The following is a 23,718-nucleotide window of genomic DNA, read 5'->3' as shown; positions in this document are numbered from 1 at the left end:
TTGACAATGATGCCCATTAGAGCAACCCTTAGAAGACTGATCTTGAGGGGGATAAAGAATCCTTGGATAGGAGGATTTTCTACATCACTCCTTTTATAAGGATGGTTTGTATGTTGACCAGTCCTTAGAATAGGCTAACCATATGTGCATGATGGGATCCAACATCCAGGAACCCTACAGATCAGTTTGTTGAAGAGGCTGCAATGCTTGGGTGAGTACTGCAGCCTCTTCACTAAATAGCAGGCCCAATACCATACATATCGTAGGATATGTATTCAGTATTGCACATGATTGGGACTGAGCTGTTCCTGTACCATATGACTAATGTATGTGATATTATTGACACAATAAAGAGCCTACGTTGCTTGTGAGTGCTCCGGCCTCTTGAAACAGATGATCGGTGGGACAGCGGGTGTACTAGGAACAGGTCATGTAGCGTTGTATTCACCCCAGCTGTAGTTAGACACTTGTACTCTGGGTCTTTCTCTTCACTTTCATAGTATATCTTTATATAATATGTTTCTTTTTCCTGCAGAAAATTAAGGAAATCACATACATGCATTCGGAAGGCATCTTGGCTGGAGAACTGAAGCATGGTCCATTGGCTCTGGTAGACAAACTCATGCCAGTTATAATGATCATCATGAGAGATCACGCCTACACCAAATGCCAAAATGCATTGCAGCAAGTGGTGGCAAGACAGGTAGGTCCTAAACGTGACCCTTGCAGAGTGCGAGTGATCCTTGTATTATTTTCAAGTTTTTACATATTTGTTCCATTCCCCAGGGTCGGCCAGTAGTAATCTGTGACAAAGAGGATACAGAAACCATTAACACAATCAAACGTACAATAAAGGTGCCTCACACAGTGGACTGTCTGCAAGGAATCCTGAGCGTCATCCCCTTGCAGCTCCTTGCCTTCCATCTTGCTGTGCTTAGAGGATATGATGTGAGTTTTATATGTATAAATTTTATTTAGTTTTTGTTAGGAAATTGTGGGTATACTTAAAGGACCTCTTGGTCTGTACACAGTATTTTAGAAGATCTGCATGTTCTGACCTGGACATCATTATTGGCTTCCTATAACCCTCTCCTTCTTTTTCTCTTAGGTGGATTGTCCTAGAAACTTAGCCAAGTCAGTGACCGTGGAATAAGCTGAGGCTGTCGCACCGCAAGACACTATTTCTACATTAATTTTTTTTTTATCCCAATTTTTACTTTTGTATTTATGTTTCTGTGTTTTTTGTTTTTTTTCTTTTGTTGTTTAGATCCTTTTGCAGTTCATTTTGGCTGCACCTTGTAAATGATGAAGGGCAGAATATTGTACAATCGTAGTTTCTATGGTAATCACATGATCTTGTAGAGTAGCCATTTCCTTCAGCTGCAGTAACCTTGACAGAGGTCTAGTGATTTGGGAATGACCCCCCCCCCCCCCCCCCGACATGCCAAATCCAGCACTTTATAACTCTGTCTGTTTACTCTCCGGCCACCCCAGTATAGACATGGCCTGTCCACCTAGGAATATGTGCCAAGAAGTTGTCTCGTGTCCTTGCACGTAGGCAGGCCATGCGACGCTTGTCTCCTTATTCCTAACATGAATTGAAGCAATCCTTTAGCATTCTAATACCATGACACAAGCACAAGTGGTTATGTCGGACGCCTGGCGGCAGATCTTGTATGGACGCATTTGGGCCAACCTGTGCTGTTTTGATCTGTTAGTAAGTCGCCGTGTTACAATAATAGAAAAAGCTCCTCCTCTCATGGACCCACAGTCCTGAATTCCCAGGAGGCCGGGACTGCACATTCCATATAGGTTCAGACAATCGGTCTGGTTCATATTCCTGCCATATTGTTTTTATGTTTCTTTTGGCTTCATGTTTGTCCTTGTGCAGTTGCATGGCCTCCTCCAAGGCTCCCTTAGTCTTGCCGCGAAGGCTGCAACACTACTTGCTACTTTACCTCCTGGTGACATAGGATAGAGATTCTCCATAGATAATGGTTTTTCTATATTTTTTTGCAGGTACTAGATATTTCCTTCTTGTTTTAGCAGTTGCACATTTGATCCTCATGTTTTTAATACGTTCGGCCCTAATAATTGGCATTTTATCTTGACCTGTACGGTTGCTATTTATATGCCTAAGTGCATACTAAAAACTACTTTTTCACACCTTCAGTTTACGCTTTATTATGGGCTTGTCCTTGAGCCACCATAGAAATCTGGAATCGACTAACTGTGAAATTGTCCTGTTAAGGTCTCTGGTTCTGAAGCCATTTGTAAGGGTGCAATGAGGCACCCAATGGGTGCCAGTACTGGGCATCATCTTGCAAAGGCTATTTCAATACAGCACATCATTGTCTCACGTGTGGAATATTGCTGTGCTTTTCCAAGACACATTAAAGGGGTCATATAGGAATGGGAAAAATAATCTATTATATAATATATATATTTTCTTTTCTATACCGCCCTTGTCTTTGGGTTGTGTCGGATATTGCAGCCCATTGAAATGAATGGAGTCAAGTTGCAATACCTGATGCAATGTATGGGCAACGGGTGACTTTTCTGAATAAAATCCCTTTTTCTTGGGGCAACCCCTTTAACAATCCTCCCAACAGACAGACTCCATACGATATGAAATGAAGGCTTTCTGAGACCTCTACATGCACTACTAGCGATGAAGATTTATAGGAAAGACAATGTGACTTATTACGTTCTCGCGTCCCTTGTATTTTTTTTTCCTTTATCTATTTTGTATTCTATATAAGATGTTGGTACTTTAATGTTTGATTATGTATTGTCTATTATTTTCTGTTTTAACTGGAAGAAAGTGTAAAAGTTTCCATTAGATGGAAAGATGCTGTTCTATTAATGTAAAAGAAGTTTACAAAGGACCAAAGATGCGTACAGTGCTTGTAAAAACACTTGGATTCTGTGAAACAATAAAGATTTGGACATGTACATGCATTTAGCTATCGCTCGGTCTGTGTGGATTTCATTATTACAAGTATGAGGTTCGAAAAAATTGCATAAAAATTAAGATTATGACATGAATCCAAGTGGTTATGGCTGCTGTGGGTTGGTGAAGGGGTTACGTATGGTATTTATGTAATAACTAGAGATGCGCGAACAGTGATATATTCGATATTCGTTTTTAGTAGAGCCTCAATATTCGACTACTCGATCGAATATCGAATCCTATTATAGTCTATGGGAAAAAAAATGCTTGTTTCAGGGGAAACCACAATTTGACTAAAGGAGAGTCACCAAGTCCATGAGTAGCAGGAGGAGAGTGTTTAGGAGGAGCACTGTGCAGTTAAAGCACATGGACCCCATTATAGTCTATGGGGTCCGTGCACTTTAACTGCACAGCACTTGCAGTTGCGCTGATAAAAAGTAAGCTCCCTCGTAACCGCAAGCTGTCTGCTCCTAGTAAGGACAAGCCTGCTGCAGAACCAGCGTTGATTTGCCGAATGCTATACACTGGGAGGGGAATCAAATTTTTAGTGAGTTTGCCACGTGGTGTTCAACTGGAATTGAACATCACAAACAGCCTGATATCCGATCGAACACGTACTCGGTCGAACGCTGTTCGCTCATCTCTAGTAATAACCAATTTTATTATCCCCATAATCTGGTCTCTCAGCCTCTCACTTAAACCATATCAATTCTCTCTATGCTGAGCTGATGAAAGTCCAAAGAGACAGAAACAGTGCCGTCCGTAGCTGAGAAATTGATTTGGTTATAACCTCGCATCATGCAGTGAAGACTTCTGGGAAGTCGGGCATGTTGTTCAGGGTGCTTGCTATAGAGGGCAGCATAACGAGGCACTGTCTCCCTGTTTACATCTTGGGAGACAGATTTGCATATTCTTCCCATGTTCCCTTGCAGTGGAGCAACTATGGCTGTATAAGTCTCCACACACCTGAGAAGGTGGTCTCTCCCTAAGGATAGACATTATCCCCACAATTTTATTAAAATCATTCTGCAGTTCCTCATTGTAGGCTGTAGGTGGCACTGTTGGTATTGAAGTGTTGGTAGAGCTTATAGACTTATTGGCAACTGACTGCAAATAACAACAATTGCATCATCCTGCATGCCTCATGCGAAAGCGACTGCATAAACCTACAGGCTATTTTATATCCGAAGTACTATGTAGGCTAATGAATCTATTAATCCCTGTTATCAGCCATGTCCGAGCATACTGAATGTAGAGGTTGCACTTGCACATGGGACCCAGCGGTCTTTCCAAGGAGCCCATTACTATAAAGTGCTTTCATACAAACGATCAATTCTGCAGATTAGAAAACAGACGTACATCCCATATATATATGGGATGTATGTATATATGATATATGTGATATGTGTATGTATATGTTACTGCATTGCGACCCTGGTCTCAAGTTGTCCCTTTAGAACATAGGTTACAAAAAATGGGAATGTTGAAGCAAGCAGATCTCCATCAACTGGATATAAATGGTATCCATCTTTATATGGAACAGATAAGCAAAAATTGTGCACATGTGTCAGGTCTGTGGTGAAAATGCACAAATAGCAGATTTGATATTTGTTTTGAGTAGAGCCTCGATATTCGACTACTCGATCGAATATGGAATCCCATTATAGTCTATGGGAAAAAATGCTTGTTTCAGGGGAAACCACTATTCGACTAAAGGAGAGTCACCAAGTCCACGAATAGCAGGAGGAGAGTGTTTAGAAGGAGCACTGTGCATTCTAGTGTATGGGGTTCGTGCGCTTTAACTGCACAGCACTTGCAGTTGCGCTGATAAAAAGTAAGCTCCCTCGTAACCGCAAGCTGCCAGCTCTCCCGCCAAGCAAAGACGAGCCTGCGGCAAATCAACGCTGGTTCTGCAGCAGGCTCGTCCTTGCTAGTCAGGAGAGTTGACAGCTTTTAAACCTTTTTAAAGGCTATTCATGCATATGTGGGGCTTGATCAGCATAATTTTGATGATAGAGCCTCTTTAATAAACATGACACATTCTCAATGAATTTTTTTTTTTAGGGAAAAAAAAGTATTGCTGATAGAGCCGCTTTAATGTAATGCCTTTTGAAGATAATTTTATCTTCAATTCACTTAATTGTTCACAATAACAGTCACTTTGTCCAGGGGTGTCCAAACTTTTGCAAGCCACTGTACTGTATATTGCAAAATTTGTTCCCTTCACCTGTACTATAGATTTATAAAATAAAAAAATTAAAAAAATAAAGTTTACGCCTTACGCTTTAAATGTTATGCCTTTGGATAATCCTTCTTGTTCTAGAACATTCCAGATTATCAGGATTCTATTGTACTTTGTCTTTTTGTTGCATTTATTTGTGTAATGTTATCAGCTCATGGGACAGGAAAGAGTGGTGTAGTGAATGTTAAAGCCCAGATGGGTTTTATTTGGTGATGACAAGTGTCTATAAAATCCGATTTTTTTTTTTTTTTATTTTTTATTTTTTTTCCCCTTAGATCTGACCTAAATCTCGGAGCAGACAGTCTGTAATAAATACCTTTCCCTGCTTGTATAAAATACGTTTTACCTTAATGTCCTGATATTACCTTTCAAGCTGTAGAACTTGGCAGGCTTTCTACAGAGAGACTTGAAAAGACTTCCGGAGTTGAACCAGGTTAGCAGAGCCATATACTGCACATAAATTCTACACACCAGTAAGATTAATGTACCATGACAATACTAAATGCGTAAGTCTACGGTTTGGAGGAACAGTGCATGGTTCTGGTAGCTATCCAGATTTCTCATCATCGGATACGTTCGGATAAGTTATATGACCAGATGGCCGCCGGGGCGTTGCTTGTTGTAAAAGCGAGCATTGTTCTAGCACGGCGCAGATGAAGTAATAGCCAACAAGGATGTGATTTGTGTTTCAGGTAACTTAACTTGTGCCATTGAATTCAGTCAAGATGTAAGACCAATATGCTGGATTGCTGGGTGAATTAGTAGAACATGATGTTGAAGATTGAAAAAAAAACTATAGCTAATGAGGCTAAGCTGCAGTATCGCACACAACCTGTAGACATGTGTGGTGCTGTTTGAGGTAGAAAGCAGCAGTGTTATTCTAAGGGTGAATTCACACTGAGTAAACGCTAGCTTATTCTGAACGTAAAACACGTTCAGAATAAGCGGCGTCTAAAGCAGCTCCATTCATTTCTATGGGAGCGGGGATACGAGCGCTCCCCATAGAAATGAATGGGCTGCTTCTTTCACTCCGTGCAGTCCCATTGAAGTGAATGGGGAGTGCCGGCGTATACGGCAAGCTCTGCTCATGCCGGAGCGTACACGCCGGCACTCCCCATTCACTTCAATGGGACTGCACGGAGTGAAAGAAGCAGCCCATTCATTTCTATGGGGAGCGCTCGTATCCCCGCTCCCATAGAAATGAATGGAGCTGCTTTAGACGCCGCTTATTCTGAACGTGTTTTACGTTCAGAATAAGCTAGCGTTTACTCAGTGTGAATGCACCCTAATCCTGTACAGATTCTTTAAAGGGATCCTATCATTCAGACATTTTTTCTAAGTAACACGTCAGAATAGCCTTAAGAAAGGCTATTTGTCTCCTATCTTTTGTCGTCTTCTCCACGTTGCCGTTCGTCTACAATCTCAGTTTTTCTCGGTATGCAAATTAGCTCTCTCGCAGCACTGGGGGCGGGCCCCAGCGCTCAGACAGCACTGGGGGCGTTCCCAATGCTGCGAGAGAATTCTCTCCAGCGCCGCCTCCATCTTCTTCAGGAACGGCCTCTTCATCCTCTTCTTCCGGTGATGTCTTCTTACTTCTAGGCCTCGGGCAGAGCATACTGTGCATGCCCATAGGCCCTGAGAAAATGGACACTTACAGTACTGTGCAAGCGGCCATTTTCTCGTGGCCTATGGGCATGCGCAGTCTGCTCTGCCCGAGGCCTAGAAGTAAGAAGACACTGCCGGAAGAAGAGGATGAAGAGGACGCTGCTGACGAAGATGGAGGCGGCGCTGGAGAGAGTTCTCTCACAGCATTGGGGAAGCCCCCAAAGCTGTCTGAGCGCTGGGGCCCACCTCGAGTGCTGCGAGAGAGCTAATTTGCATACCGAGAAAAACCGGGATTGTAGGTGAACAGCGGCGCGAAGACGATGAAAGGTAGGAGACAAATAGCCTTTCTTAAGGTTATTCCGACGTGGTACTTAGAAAAAAATGTCGTCTGAATGATAGGATCCCTTTAATTCTTTCCATTCACTGCCATACAATTACAGTATATTGTGCTGAACGTATAGTTAGAGGGAATGTAGCAGTAGCAATCGCTACCTGGCCCCATAACACATAAAATATACCACTATTATAAAGGGCACAAGATAAGCAAGGCGCCCCATTAAGGATTTTGCACTGAGGCTCAAGAACATCAAGCTACGTCTCCATAATGATTCTCCATAATGGAATAGTACAGCACTAGAATGTAGCAGACAACAAAGCAGTACCTGCTGCATATCTGCTGGTTTCTGGCGGTATTATACAGACAGGACCCGGCATTTTCATGGACTTGAACTACCATTCCGGCAGATTACCCACGTTTTTGCTATGATTAGTGACTTTAGTATCTAAGGGTAAATTCACACTGAGTTTTTTGGTCAGGGTTTTGAGGCCGCATTCACCTCAAAACCCTGACCAAAAAGACGACTCCCATTGAAATCAATGGGAGCCACTTAAGTCTCTTTTCCGGGAGCCGTTTCTTCCGGCTCCTGGAAAAAAGAAGCAAGATGCTCATTCTTCAGGCTGAGTTGCCTCGCGATTCGGCCTGAAGACACTCCCTCCTCTGGACTAGGCCCATTCATTGGGCCTAATCCGGAGCATAATGCGGGGCTGGATGCTGATGCAGTGCACTGGCTTTCAGTTGCAGCTACCCAGTTTTTGGATTGGAACCTGAGGCGGCCTCCGGCTCAGGTCCGATCTAGATTCTAGAAGGACAACCGAGTTGTTGATTTAAAGGGAGTCTGTCAGCAGAACCCAGTATATCCACACTGCTTGCAGATAGGGTAGGGTTAACTGAATAAAACAGTGTTTTTCTATTGTGAATTGGGGGCTCCATTGCTAACATATTGCCATTTTTGGGAATGTGGTTTAATATTGTTATATGGGATTTGGATATATGTAACTGTGCCCTTTTATAAAGGCCATGCCCCTTAATAAGCCCACTTGCACTTTTGCCACGACTTGCCATTCGCAAATCACCCTAGGAAGGGCTCTTCCAAGTTGACATCTCTGGCTTTAGCCCTACGTAGGCCTTTGTCAATGAGACTGTGTGTCATGTGGGTGTCTGGAAGTAACACTATGCAGGGAAAAAACTGCTAAATCTGGACTGCTTGGGGCAGGCATTAATGTTTTGTATTGGGGGAACCTAAACGAATCCTTGCCCTGGCTGAAGGAATGTCTAGCAACATCTCTGCTTTGATGCACACAGTAGTTTATTGGTCCGCCATGTTGATACGTGGCACTCCGGACAGTTACCTGTTTTTCTATATAATAAATACCCCTTCAATTATTTTTGGCTGCCTTATGTATCTTTTTATTAACCTGGCCGAACCATCAAAAGTGATTTCCCACGTCAGTCAGTGAACCTGGAAGAATGTATTTACATTCATGCGTCAGAAGACAATGAGAGATACCTGAAGGTTCCTTGAGCAGAGATGTCCAATGATGTTTGATGAAGGACCTATTGTCAGGCAGCTGTTCCAAGGTGACATTTAAAATCGGGCGTGTATATGAGCGTATGAACGTACAGGTGTATACAAGGACTGAAGCTGAACAGAGGACATTGCGTAGATACACACCTGCTTCTTCTGAAGTTCCTTGATACATCATACAAACTTCAAAAAGAAATAAAAAATATAATATCTATTTATCTATGATGTCCACACAGGTTGGTGGTGCAGTATAGTCAAAAAAAACATCCAACTAGTCATATACCTTTATTAGACTTTAATGTTGAATGATGACATATTATGGCATACACAACATTCAGCTCTTGAAAAGACAGGAGAATTCCTTTTATATAGCGTCTTCGCATTGGCATAACCTAAGCTCCAGCCAAGGACTGCCCAAGGACAAGCCAAATGTACCTATCAAGACAAGACAGCAACCAACACATTCTATTAGTTTAGCTGTATACAGTACATCTATACGATGATCAAATCTATCTATCTATCTATCTATCTATCTATCTATCTATCTATCTATCTATCTATCTATCTATCTCCTATCTATCTATCTATCTATCTATCTATCTCCTATCTCTCTCTCTCATATCTATCTATCTCCTATCTCTCTCTCTCTCTCTCTCTCTCTCTCTCTCATATCTATCTATCTATCTATCTATCTATCTCCTATCTCATATCTATCTATCTCCTATCTCTCTCTCTCTCTCATATCTATCTATCTATCTATCTATCTATCTATCTATCTATCTCCTATCTATCTATCTATCTATCTATCTATCTATCTCCTATCTATCTATCTATCTATCTATCTATCTATCTATCTATCTCATATCTATCTATCTCCTATCTATCTATCTATCTATCTATCTATCTCATATCTATCTATCTATCTGTCTGTCTGTCTGTCTGTCTGTCTGTCTGTCTGTCTGTCTCTATCATTTATCTTTGTCATTGGTAAGCCAAGTTTCTGGTCCTGCACTGTCCACCCTAGATCTTCACGAGGACCTCTAATCTTCTGTCCCGATACTTTTTTTTGCAATAAGCTTATACTAGACTTGGGTTTCTTGTGAAGTTTCTGTAATGTACAAGTCTTATCTCTTCTACGCTGAGTTCACTTATAGTCCACATCTGTTTCGACTTACACTTTAATTATCATACAGTATTTAGAGCGTGTTTACTTCATCTGCAATAAGGATCAATTTCAGATGTTGGAATCGGGTAAAGGATAACTTCAGGCAACAATGTCATTCTGGGACTTGATTTTTCATCTGTCACCATATTGTGAAGAGGTCATCTGGAGCAGATTCCCTACATTGCCACTAATCCATGAAGGAAATGAACTGTAGTGGGAATATATACCTTCTGATATACCAGGGGTCCCCATAAGAGAACTTGGAAGTCACTACTGAATCTGCACATATTCTTCATGTGTTAGAGACTTTGGAGCAGATTGAAGTAATAACTAGATCATTACTACTGAGAAGGACAATTTGCTCAACAAGATGTGAATGGAGCCAACAAAAATAATAAATCATATTGCTGAGGTCCAGTAAATAGGATGGGAGATACACAACCTGCAGGGACTATATACATATGTTCTACTACAGGCCTCTCTCATTGGTTTAGAAACACATATCTATGAATTGACAGCTTTAATGGGGATTCAGATAGACATGCAGATACATGTACATTTCTGAAGATACCTGTAACAACTGTGAGAAGGTGACCGGTGAGATTCTGGAAGGTCGCTATATCTCCCCCAGATTCCTCACTTGTGTGGCAAGTCGGGCTACAATTCAGGTAACACCTTAGCTATGAGATGGCTCTTTCTGTTAACTACTTCTTGTCCTACTAGGGAGGAGCCTTCAAACAAAGATGGGATCTGGGCCTCATTAAAGGCCTATAAAAGGTTGCCAAGACCTCAGTCCTGGGCAGTTCCTGGGGGAGAGAGGAGGAGGTGGGTCCTGTCCTAACTCACTATAATCTGGTGAGAGTCCAGTCTGAACTATTGCCATTACTGTGCTCTGTGTTGACCGTGTGGCTGAAGCAAGCCACATGTAAATTTAGGGTTTTTGATTTATACATTTAGTTAGTAGCTCAGACGAGCAGGATTTCTGTTATTGTTCTGCCTAAAGTCAAGGCTTAGTCTGTTTTGCCGTTTTTGCAAAATAAATGTACAGGGTAAAACCTGTTTGTACCTGAATTTTTGTGTCCGTCTCTGACTGTCTGGGTTCACTACTGCTACCACTGAGTCTTTCCTCCCACACAACCTTTTGTGGCGGTCCACATGTATCAGCCGTGGTAAAGAGAAGTACAGCATGTAGCATTGGAGCAGAGACAGGTAAGTACATACTTAACATCTGTCCCAAATGTGACACATTCCCTAATTTTCAGGAACATTCCTGACAATGACAATTGGGAAAATGGCCTAAAAACCCAAATTCTGTTTGTTTAGACCAGACCCAGCAGTGAATGTTCATAAGACTCATTGGACCCATCTATGTGTATAAAAACCCCTTTTTGGTGACTATTCACTAACAATAAAGACCATCAGAAACTTAAGTGTGGTATAAGTGGGGTAGGCCACAGCTTTATTTATACCTGATAACAGAAGGTAAATAAAAACCTCATAACGGGAACCAAAAGATAGACCGTCCATGCCCGCCTCCAGCTCTTCTTCTTCCTGTCTTCTTAATTCGCCCTGAATGCTCCGCTGCGATCCAGCGAGCATGTAGGTTACCATACTTCAAATTGGGCATGGACACCCCCGCCAGCTGTGACAACGAACCTGAAAGAAAAAGAAGACGAAACAACAAAAGAAAAAACCAGTCCACAAAACCAAAGCCAGAAGGGCAGGGTGGGCGGGTGTTCCTCTCACCACGCGTCCTGGTAGAAGGTGAGTGACCCGCCTACGTGCCCCCTTTTTATGGACTAATACTAAAAACGTCACCAATATTTTGTAAATAGAATAAGAAAACCAGCCAATGAGTCCAAAGCCCTTTCCTTAAACAGTCTAGGGCTATCTAGACTCATTGGACCCATCTATGTGTATAAAAACCCCTTTTTGGTGACTATTCACTAACAATAAAGACCATCAGAAACTTAAGTGTGGTATAAGTGGGGTAGGCCACAGCTTTATTTGTACCTGATAACAGAAGGTAAATAAAAACCTCATAACGGGAACCAAAAGATAGACCGTCCATGCCCGCCTCCAGCTCTTCTTCTTCCTGTCTTCTTAATTCGCCCTGAATGCTCCGCTGCGATCCAGCGAGCATGTAGGTTACCATACTTCAAATTGGGCATGGACACCCCCGCCACACAACAGGCAGTGTACCGCTCCCTCCCTACACCTGCCTGTTGGCCCCCCCACCCAAAAGAACCAGGGCCCTCTCAAGCCCATCCTGCAGCCCAGAAAGAAAAATATCAGACCCTATGGGGTTGAGATGCACCCCGTCCCTCATTAACAACTTCTCGTTATCACCCTCCAAATCCAAGTGTCGTATGGTTACCCCACCCAAAGACCTAACAAATTTGGAGACCCGGATGTTCAGCACCCGCCGAGCCCTATCGATCGCGGCGACATCTCGCGCGCCTCTCCAACAAAGGCGAGGCACAACCTCCGACCACACCAGGACCACCTTACCGAAAAAGTCATATACTCGGCGGAGATCCTGCTTTACCATGGTAATGAGTTCGGCTAACTTCACATGACCCAGATCATTACCTCCGGCATGGACTAAAATAATTGCAGGACCTGCCGTCAAACGGCTTGCGGCCACAATTTCGGGCAGAACCTGCCTCCACTGCAGACCTCGACAACCTCTCCAACGAACGTCCACTCCGTCCAGGCCGAAATGTAGACCCCCAGGCCGAACCGCCGCTCTCCTCTCCGCCCAATACAGGAAAGAGTGGCCTATGAGCCACACCACCACCGGAACAGCCTCTACAGAGAAAACAGAGAACAACGGCACAAGACATAGAAGAAAAATGCAAGAAAAAGACATAAAGGCCCAGATCAGCACCCCATCGCACTCAGCGGACGCCGAGGCTTAGGGAGTCATCAGGTCGGGCCGAATGTAAGACCGGAAGCAGTCGGATCTCCAGCGCCCCAATCGTTTTACCGCCTCATCGCCCAAACCACAAGCATCGGCCGTCGTGGCGGCTCCGATGCGGAAGGAATGGGTGCCGAAGTCCCGAGGCTCCAGCCCCACAGCAACTAAACATGCACGAAAAACAGACAGGAATTGGAAACGAGTGAGAGGTGAACCAGATTCATGCAATAAGAGGACGTCCCCTGCGGGACGCCTAGCACAATAATCCCGAATCAAAACCACGGGGCAAAACTCAGACCCCGTGCGACCAATGGTAATCCACGTACCCCGCCCGAAAACATCCGTTTTCGAGCGGCGAAGACAAATTTTAACCTCTGCATCGGAAACAACCACATCACCCGCGCCCAAACCCCCGGGCCTAGTTTTACTGGGACTGACTAACTCCCCAATACGGAGGGCCGCGAAAAAGGCTAAAGCGAAAGCGGCCCTCAGCAAAACCAACTCAAAACCATCCGGACACACGACCTCCAGAACCCCAAACAAGCGAGTTAACAAACCAAAAGAGACCGGCCGCCGCCGATCCCCCCCACACTTCTCCTTCCTCCATCCCTTCAGAACCTGTCGGATAGCAAAGTGCTTTGTAACATCCAAACGACCAAATAACTTGAGCATAAATGCAACCCCAGCTAACCTTTTAACAACCGCGCAATAGGACAGCCCCTGGCTCCTCAGTTTGACTAAAAATTCCAAAGAAACATCTAACAACATCTGAGCGTCCGCGGGTACTGAACCGCCAGACACGGACAACCAAAGGACCCAGGCACTGTGGTGGCTCTTCCACGTAGACGCAGATACCGACCCCCGAATGAGCTCTAGCAGCTGTTCCCTACCAGGCTCCACAAGGAATCGGGGCAACTCCAACCCTCTGTCTTCGCCGACGGATGCAGGGCACGGAAGACCTGAAAACGTGAGCGAGACAAAGCATCAGCAATCCTATTCCGCACCCCAGGCACATGGCGCGCTTTAAACCAAATGTTACGCTGCAAACAAACCAGAACTAAATGCCGAAGCAGCGCCAGCACCGGGGGTGAGGAGGAAGACTGACTATTTATAACCTGCACTACCGAAAGGTTATCACACCAAAAAACTATCCTACGGTTGGACATCCCATCACCCCAAAGCTCTATCGCGGCCACAATCGGGAAAAATTCCAACAGGGCCATGTTCTTAACCAAGCCCAATTCAACCCACTGCGGAGGCCAAGACCCCCTGCACCACTCATCCCCGAAGACAGCCGCGAAACCGTCGCCCCCAGCCGCGTCCGTAAACAAAGATAGCTCTGCATTTGTAACCTCCTCCTGCTGACAAACCGCCCGACCGTTAAACTGAGAAAGAAAAACGCTCCAAACACGCAAATCCTCCTTCAGTGTACGCGTAATGCGAATAAAATGGTCGGGGTGGAGCACGCCCTTCGTAGCCAGCGACAGCCGGCGACAAAAGGCGCGCCCCATGGGCAGAACCCGGCATGCGAATGTCAGCAGGCCGAGGAGACACTGCATCTGGTGCAACGTAACTTTTTTGGCGAGAAGGAAATCCCCAATCATACCCATCAAACGGTCGAGCTTGTCAGGCGGGAGCCTGAACACCATGTCGACCGAGTCTATCTCGATGCCGAGAAAGGACAGCCGCGTACACGGGCCCTCCGTCTTCTCGGCAGAAAGGGGAACACCCAGCCGGGACATCAAGGACCTAAAGGTAGCTATCAAATATGCGCAAACAGGCGAACCGCCCGGACCAACAAACAAGAAATCGTCGAGATAGTGCAAAACTGATGGGATGCCCGATTCATAACGCAAAGACCACTCCAAAAAGGAGCTAAAAAGCTCGAAATAATAGCATGAAATAGAGCACCCCATAGGCAAGCACATGTCGACGAAAAAACTGTCCTTAACCCTACAACCTAACAAGTGGAAACAGTCGGGGTGCACCGGAAGCAGCCGGAAAGCCGACTCAATGTCGGACTTAGCCAACAGAGCCCCCGGCCCAGCCCTACCAACCAGAAAAACAGCCTTGTCGAAAGAGGTGTACGACACTGCCGCATCCTCTTTCGAAATGCCGTCGTTAACCGACGACCCAGGAGGGTAAGAGAGATGATGAATGAGCCGGAATTTGCCCGTCTCCTTCTTGGGCACCAGGCCCAAAGGGGAGACCCGTAAATTCAACAGCGGGGGATCCGAAAAGGGGCCGGCCATCCGGCCCAACATCACCTCCTTCATGACCTTCTCCCACGCCATCTCCTCATTATCCCTGACAGACTTCAAATTAGAGGAAAGAAACATAACCGAAGAAGGGGCGTGGGGAATATAAAAACCGTTGTAGAAACCCTCAAGAAGCAGGCTTGCCTCCCGCCTCCTGGGGTAGAGGGCGAGCCACCGTTCCAGCAGCCGCACGTTCACCGGCGTTCTCTGTGGTGCCGGTAGCACCCAGCTTGCCGCCTTGCCGATTACGGCGGAAGCAGCGCAAGGCAGAGTGCGACCCGCCACAGATCGAACACTCGTGCTTGAAGCGGCAGGAAGAGTGAAATCTGCAGTGGCCCTCATTGTAGAGCCAGCAGGTTCCACTCTGACGCTGTGCCGTCGCTGCGGGCTGCTGCCCCGCACCGGCGGCACCTGGCTGAAAAGGCCGCTGGGGGCGTTGGGAAAGGATCAACTGGATCCAAACGTCGGTAGCCTTAGAGGCCCAACCGACGGAGGGGGTCAGAGCCAGACGGCGACGGTACTCCTCATCGTACCGCCACCAGGCCGAACCCCCATGCAATTTATACGCACTGTAAACTGTATCCATATAAACGAAGAGCTCAGGGCCCTTCATCGGAGAAGCCTGACACGTAATATAAGCAAGAGTGGCGAAGGCCTGTAACCAGTTGCCAAAAGTTTTCGCCACTCTCTGCTTACGTTCCGAACCTTTTTCAAAAGTCCGCTCCTTATCGACGGCAATATGGTCTGCCGACAACAAGGACCAGATGTCTATGAACTCTCCCTTGACAATCTTCTCCCTAAGCTCCGCTGGGACGTGTGTCCCCAGTGGAGCGACTCCGCAGAACATAGTGTCCCGGAGCATGCAACTCGATGCCAAATCCGCGACCGGGGCAGGAGCAGCCCCCCCGGGTGCAGCGGCGGACACCGGGTCCGCCCTAACCTGAGAACTACCTGAAACTTCTAACAAATGCTTAATGAAGGAGGAAAGATCCTGGCCAGGTGCAAGTGTCGGTGTGGGTGTCGTGGTGTGAGGTGCCCAAGCCGTGCGGCAGGCGTACTCACCGGGTTGCGGCCCCGAATGGACCGGAAGAGGAGCCTGGACAGGAGCGGTCGGTAGAGGCTGTGCGTCTTGAAGTCGTAGTCCAGCCGCAGAAGATGTAGCCCTCTCCGGACGGCCGTCCACTGCAGAACCCCGACGACTCTCCCGATGCGAAGAGGCACGATGCGACCCGTCCCGCAGCCTTCGGTCTGAACGACTGTAGCTCCGCCTTGACCTGGAGGACGAACGACTGCGCGGGGTGCGATGTCTTGTACGGCTCCTGCGACTACGAGAACTCCTCCGGCTGCTGTGTCTTCGCGATGCATCCAAGTGACGCCCACTTCCGCGGCGGTACCTGTCGTCTTCTGATGAAGACTCAGAGAAAGACGAAATGTTAGAGCGATGACGCGAGCCCCTGCCCTCCCGCACCCAGTCCCCTACACCCGCAGACGCCCCGCTGCGAAGGAGGGCCGACCGAACCCCTCGGGTGACCACTTGACCCCTGTGACCTGCGGGACCCTCCCCCACCGCCGCAGAACGCGCCACCCCCACCGCACCGTCGGCCGCAACATCATGTAGGCCCGCCCCCCCGCCGACCCCGGAAGCCCCGCCCCCATGGCCCGCGCCATCCACACCCACCTGAACAATAGGAGCAGAGCCCGCAGGACGAGGAGGATCCATGCCGCCGCCCGAGGGGCCTGCGGCAGCAGCTGTGGCAGAAAAAACAGCCGGAGCTGCGTCTCCAGCAGCTCCGGCGAGGGAAACGCTAAGCCCCGCCCCTTCCGCCCCGTCATTTCCGGCCGCTTCGGCGACGCGCGCCAGGGGCACGCCCCCCGGCGACGCGTCATCAAAGAGCAGGGGGGAAGCACCACCCACAGCAGCCGCGGCAGCGACCGTTGCTTCAGGCCGCGTGGCAGCGGCCATATTGGCATCAGAGGAGGCGCGCAGAGGCAACGCTGGGGACCCTCCCCCACCCCCCCACCCGGGCACGCATAGAAGGTCTCCCGGAACGCTCACCTGTGCTGCCGCTGCCAGAGGCTGACTGCCGACCACGAACCCCGGCCTCCCTTCTCTGCCTCACAGCGCCGACACCCCCGCGCGCCGGCGGGCTGGGACTCAGCCGAGATGGAGGGCGAGATACCCTCAGCGGCCGCCCGTCCGCCCTGAAAGCCGATCCGCTGGCCCCCGACTCGCATGACCGCTGAAGGAGGCTAAGCAACCAGCCAGGGCCCTGGCTGGCCACCCTCTCCTGGATCAGTTGCTCCAAAGAGTCCGCCATCTGCAGGTCCTGTTCCTCTCACCACGCGTCCTGGTAGAAGGTGAGTGACCCGCCTACGTGCCCCCTTTTTATGGACTAATACTAAAAACGTCACCAATATTTTGTAAATAGAATAAGAAAACCAGCCAATGAGTCCAAAGCCCTTTCCTTAAACAGTCTAGGGCTATCTAGGAGACAGGCAACATAACTTTTATTAAAGAAGAGGGGGAGGCAGTAGAGGTGAGGGGTCATAAGCAATATCATTATATTTATTGAAGATGCAAGAAGTGGAGGCGACATAAAGAGCAATATAACCTTTATTAAATTTGAACATGGCCTTTAAGGGGTGGGGTCGCAAGTGTCCCTAGTTTACTTAGGAATGTGGGGTACAATGAAGCAAAATACTCTTTGTTAAAGAATTAAGGGGGGCAGTTGAAAGATTGGAGGGCACAAATGTTGCAATTATGCTTATTGAAGATGTGGAGGGGTCATAGGGGGAGATTTGGGATTAGTGGACAGGGGGCTATATGGGCCCATTATTGAAGATGCAGATGGAAGGGGGAAGAGTGATCATGTGATGGGGAGTGAAGATTGGGGAGCTGTTTGCATATTGTGTGCTTGTACTGTATGCTGGTGGGGTGGGCTGGGACTGGTGACAATTTTTTAAAAGTCTATAGATGAGTTTTTTTAATCAATTATTCGCGACAAAAAAACCAAAAAAAACCAACCAGATAGAAATATCAGACTGCTGTAAGAGTCTGCATGCACATACTTGTCAGGCAGACATGTAAAATACTACAGGTATGGTGTGGGTAGACACTGGGGGTTGCTACAAGGGACCTGAGTGTGCTTTCCCTGCTGCCCCATAAAAAGGCACACAGTGGGTACTTTTGGGTAGTGTAACTTTTGGTGAAAAATCGCTAAATGATAGATATGCCTCTGTGACACACTCAAAGACATTTTGCTCAATTGACTTTGATAGTGGCGTATCATTGGACTGAGAGAAGCATGATGAATGGTTTGATGAATTGCCTGCCATCTAGCTGTTAGAAAGTGTTAGAGTAATGGTTACGCGAAGACACAAAGATGGCGAATAGGTTCTTCACTGCTCATATAGACCACCAGTAGGGAGGATTGTTTGATCCACCCACAAGCATGAATAGCTAACATAAATGGCACCATCAATACATATCCAAGTCTATGCCTGGACCATCATTTCCAGGTGCTCATTAGAAGGAAATTTGATGTCCTGGTGCCCATTATGTGTTCCTACATTGACATTGCCTTAATTTGCAGTGGTGTTGTTCCAGGACTGCTATGGACTGGAACTATATCATCTTTAGTACTGAATCCAGGTTCTGTTTGGTTCAAATGATGATGGGTCAGTTTGGTTCAGATAAGATAAGATATTCCTTTAATAGTCCCACAATGGGGAAATTTCAGTGATACAGTTTCATAGATGGTACAGTAGTATATAACAAGAGAGAAACACATAGAAGCTCATGGCAGATAGAGAAATCCTAGGAATCAGAGCAAGTAAAAAGAAAGAAACACAGACACACTGCAGGATCATTTAGTTCTCTGTGCGGATTGATGTTAATAATAATAATAATAATAATAATAATAATAATAATACAGCCGACTTGGTTGTAGGACACGAGGAGGGGGGTCACAGCATGTAGATATAACAAGCAGAACTTTTTGCAGAGGTGGGGGACATAGTCAGCTATTATGATAACATGTGGTAGTTCTTGGTAGGTAGTGAGATCTCCTGCTCACAGCTGATAGTTCGGTATCTTGTATCAGCACTATTGTCCTTTAACCACAAAAAAAAAAAATAATGGGTCAGCATGTTCAGTCTGTAACCCCTAATAGTGATATGAGGGACACCATATTAGTAGGACATCCTGCAACCACACGTGTTGTTTCTTATGGCAGGACAGACAACTGGTATTTTTCAGAAGCATTAGGGCTTCCCAGGAATATCTCTGCCAGATTGCAACACTTCCTTGGCTTGCCTGGTTGGCAGATTTATTCACACAGTTTTGTTCTATTCCAAAAACTTCTTCTTGGTGCGTTATTTTTGTCATTGAGTGTATGAGGACTGCTCTGGGGTCTATATACAGGAGGAAATGGTGTGGGACCTGTAAACAATGGAGTGCTGGCTAACAATGTTGTCCTTCAAGGTCTGAATGCGGTGTCTGTCATTTTGATAGAAATAGTGGCACTGCTTGTTGCATTCTTCTTTCCATCAGGTAATAGTGCCTTAAGGTGGACATAAACCTTAAGTAGCTGTCAGTTGAATGCTTGCTTGGACAGCGTGTATTCCACCTGAAGCTGTATATGTTTTCTCAGTAGGGCAAAGGCAATGAGCAGCTGTCAGATGAGCAGCTTATCTCCTGTGCGAACAAAGAATTGGGTGTGTTAAAATCCAACACACCTAATCCTTCTTCCAATTTTTTGTAAGAAGACTCCATATGATAAGGGAATGTCCATTGTGGACATATGGTGGGTACAACAACAGACACCTGGTGGCTGTGGCACCTGCTCAGTTCCAAAGGGGATGCCATATTTAACTTAACTGCATTACTGTCTCTTTGGCTTGGCTTACTTACAAGTCGAAAAATAATTCCTATTGTAGCCTTGATTTTCCTCTGAGGAAAATGGTGAGGAATTTGGTGTAGAATTTCAGTGCTGAAAAAAAGCCTCCCATTGACTTCAATGGGTTCCTTTTTCTGCTATCACCTGTGCTCTGACGCATAAGGACCCAAGCTTGGCCCAAGTGACGTCACCAAATAGGCCTGAAGCCTTCTGGAGAGCAGGAGAGGTAAGTAGCAGTGTTTTTTTATGCTCTCTCACCTCTCCTAGCCCTCAGATCATTATACTTGGGGGTCTGAAAAGACTCGGAGTATAATGATAGCAGCGTTTGTGGGGTTTGCGGGCCAGTGACCTTACTTACCAATCCCTTCTCCTGATCACAGCCGCCTCCACGGAAGTGAGGATCAGTCAGTAAATAGGGCCTGTTACCTATTTACATATGTCCCGGGGCCCTGTGGCAGTGGCTACAGCTGCTACCCCAGTAGTTATGCCCCTGCGTGACGTATATCTAGAATTACATATTTGCATGAAGTGCACTTGTAGTGCACTTGCACTCACTGTCTATTGGTTGAGAGACTGTCAGATGTTACTATCACATAATGTGAGTCCCTGCACATATGACATTGTCTGCTTTGTATTTTCAGGTCTAACATGAGGCAGAGGCCATTTTTGTTCATGAGAAATAAAACGCCATTTCCGCAGTTTCGTAAAAAAACTAACAATTTGGAATAGTTGGAACAAACCCAACTTAGACAGAGCCAATTCGCTCATCTCTACTCACAATATAGGACCTTTCTCAGGACCAAGTATATGTACTGTATAATATGACAAGTATATATACTGTATATATAAGGTAGAATTAGGCAAACACATTAATTGATAGTCAGGTTAATGATACAAACAAATACAAAAAATATAATATATAAATACAATATATGTAACCAATTGCATTAATTTGGCTTACGAAAGTGCAAGTTATTACCTCACCTTATCAGGACTAGCCCCCACTGTAAGGACTGCTTTTATCACAGGAGGAGTCCCAACATCTCATACAATACACTGTGATATGCATATTAATTGGGGGCGGAGCTAGTGCACTCATACATTATACCATGTTTGCATCTCAGTAATGTAAATTCAGGTTGCAATGAATGTGCATGGTCACACATGTGCAGTTACAACCTGTGAAGCTGCAGCCACCATATTTGAAAGGGAACACATTACCCTATTAGTGAATAAAGCGCCATATAAAAAACAAAATAAAAGTAAATTGAGGTATTGAAAGAACTGGCAATGAGTCTTTCACATCTCTATGGAGGAATGTTAACCCACTCTTCTTCTCTTCAGAATTGTTTGAATTTAATACCATTTAAGCATATAAAATATACTCAATGTCAGTTGTAAAATGTCCTCTTTGAATGTACCATCATCTGATCTCACATTTCAAGAAAAACAGCTTGTCTATTGAAGTTCACCAAACTGCAATGATAACCCCTCTGCAACAATGTATCACTCATATAGTCCAATTGGTTACACAACTGAGTAACAACACTCACACTTCTCATTGGCTCTTCCTATGGACTTTCTTGATGATTGACCATGAATGAATAAATGTCTAGACAATCACACATTGACGAGGGGAACCTTCGTGCTACCGGATAATGGTGGTAGTAGTTCAGTTGCAGAGGGGTCCTCTCTTACCCTGAGCTGGCATGATGATATTTGGAAGGGCCCTAATGGTAACAGCAGGAATGTCAGGAGGCAGCAGTGCAGAAACAGGATCATCTTTACTGTGGCACCTGTAAACCTGTACAGCATCCTGATGGGGTTAGTAGTCTCCCAAGCGTTTGATATGCCCAGACTTAGCAATGAGGGATGCCCAGAGCTGATGTACTTCACTACAACAAATCTCTCAGTATCTTAGCCTTAGGCAGTAGATGGTTCTGGGAGCTGTTAATAAGAAAGTCCTTTCTGGGCACAGTAACCCTATGAGGTGGGCAGACAGTACTTCTTCTCTCCTCCTGGCAGTGTTTCTGATAGAAAAAGCTGCAAAAAAATAAAATACATAAAACACATGATATAACCAGCGGTCACGAGGGGTACATAGCAGCGTAACTAGGAGTGGTGGGGCCCCGTGGTGAACTTTTGACATGGGCCCCCCCACCGACCGACACCGACGTCGAAGACCTCGACCGGCTCCCTCCTACGCATTCCTACGCCCCATAGTGGCCCCGGCACACAGTATTATGTCCCTTAATGGCCCCTGCACACAGTATTATGTCCCTCAGTGGCCTCTCCACACAGTATTATCCCCCACAGTGGCCCCTCCACACAGTATTATCCCCCATAGTGGCCCCTGTACACAGTATTATGTCCCTTAGTGACCCCTACACACAGTATTATGTCCCATAGTGGCCCCTGTACACAGTATTATGCCCCATAGTGGCCCCTGCACACAGTATTATATCCCACTGTGAACACCCATAAACAATTATTATACTCTGGGGTCTTTTCAGTCATTAACCAAAAAACCCTATACATATATACCATATACTCTGTTCCTAGGGGAGGCCTCTTTCGCATTATCTCTCAATCACACTGCCACCATGCTTTCAGTGTAGATAGCAGGGCAGATTTTCTGGGTTCTGATGCCGGCCATGACTCCCTGACTGCTTATGGCAGCGGTGCAGGGATCTACAGCAAAAATAACATATTACTGTGCTCTGGGGCAGGGAATACAGACCTGGGAGGCAGCTTGTGGCAATTTTGAGTAAAATTTAAGGGGTATAGCATAGGGAGACTATTTTGGCCAGATTTATTGACCTGGTAATAGGGTGCAGTTCCTGTAAACATGAGGCGTGGCCTAAACATATTAAGTAAGGACACCCCCACATATAACTTTGCTTGGGGCCCCAGAGATGCCAACTCAGTAACCTGCACATTACCCAGACTGTATAAACCGATTGGAGATTTGCAGGACTGATGTTGTCCATTACAGCCAATCAGATTGCAGCTTTCACTATTGCAATACAGTTTTAAAAGCAGTGATCTGATTGGTTGCCATGGTTAGCTATGGTACGTCTTGTCTCTAGGCATAAGCCCCGCCCCCTCGTTCTTTTCCAACTGCCATCTCTTCTGGCCAACACCGGTTTGGAGAAAAGAAAATACAAGAGCAGCAGAGCCCGGCCTGAGCCAGCAAGAAACAGGGCCCAAAGCCTGACAACATGGAGGTAAGGTCAGCTCTGACACTGGGGGGTTCCTTCAGGGCGGCGAAATAATCATATGGGTAAGGGGAGTGGCTAAATGATGATGCAGGGCGTCAGTGGGTGGAGCTAAAAGGGGGAGACAAGGGGTTAATGACAATAGCTTTGTATCCTCTCACAATCACAGACAAGACTGTGGCTGGGGGTGCGTGTCCAGCAAACCCCAAAACTATGCCCCTATCTAAGGGTAAAATATACCTAATGCTACTACTGAAGCCACAGGACAGTCATAGGGACAGTGTAGGCATTATATGGGGGGCAGTGGTGTGCTGGTTGCAATGTGGAAAATGTAGAGTTTATTCCAGGATTATACAAGGGGCTCAATATCACATCAATGACCCTGATGGCAACTGTAAATAGTAAAATAACTGAAGAATGCACCCCCTGTAGTCAGCTTAGGTAACTGCAGAGTATCAGTGTTGGCCATAATGGCTGATAATAATAATAATAATAATAATAATAATAATAATGATAATAATAAGTAATACACCTCTGTCCACACATCTTATAATAGCGGATACTTCCCATGATGCATCGTCTCCCACCATTTCT

General features: G+C 45.9%; 1 protein-coding gene across 2 annotated transcripts in view; it reads left to right on the top strand.

Moving 5' to 3' along the window:
* The window catches only part of GFPT1 (glutamine--fructose-6-phosphate transaminase 1), a 31,024-nt gene extending 28,059 nt beyond the window's left edge, over positions 1-2,965 (top strand). For both annotated transcript variants that reach the window (XM_075273027.1, XM_075273025.1), the window contains 3 exons: positions 536-703; positions 787-948; positions 1,109-2,965. In XM_075273027.1, coding sequence (XP_075129128.1) covers positions 536-703; positions 787-948; positions 1,109-1,153 — 375 coding nt within the window. In that variant the 3' untranslated portion in view covers positions 1,154-2,965. The remainder of the gene's footprint in view (positions 1-535; positions 704-786; positions 949-1,108) is intronic.
* The last annotated feature ends 20,753 nt before the right edge of the window (positions 2,966-23,718 follow it).

The sequence above is a fragment of the Leptodactylus fuscus genome, chromosome 5 (genome assembly GCF_031893055.1).
Source record: "Leptodactylus fuscus isolate aLepFus1 chromosome 5, aLepFus1.hap2, whole genome shotgun sequence".
NCBI classification, from domain to species: Eukaryota; Metazoa; Chordata; class Amphibia; order Anura; family Leptodactylidae; genus Leptodactylus; species Leptodactylus fuscus.
This window is presented reverse-complemented; position numbering and strand designations above follow the sequence as displayed.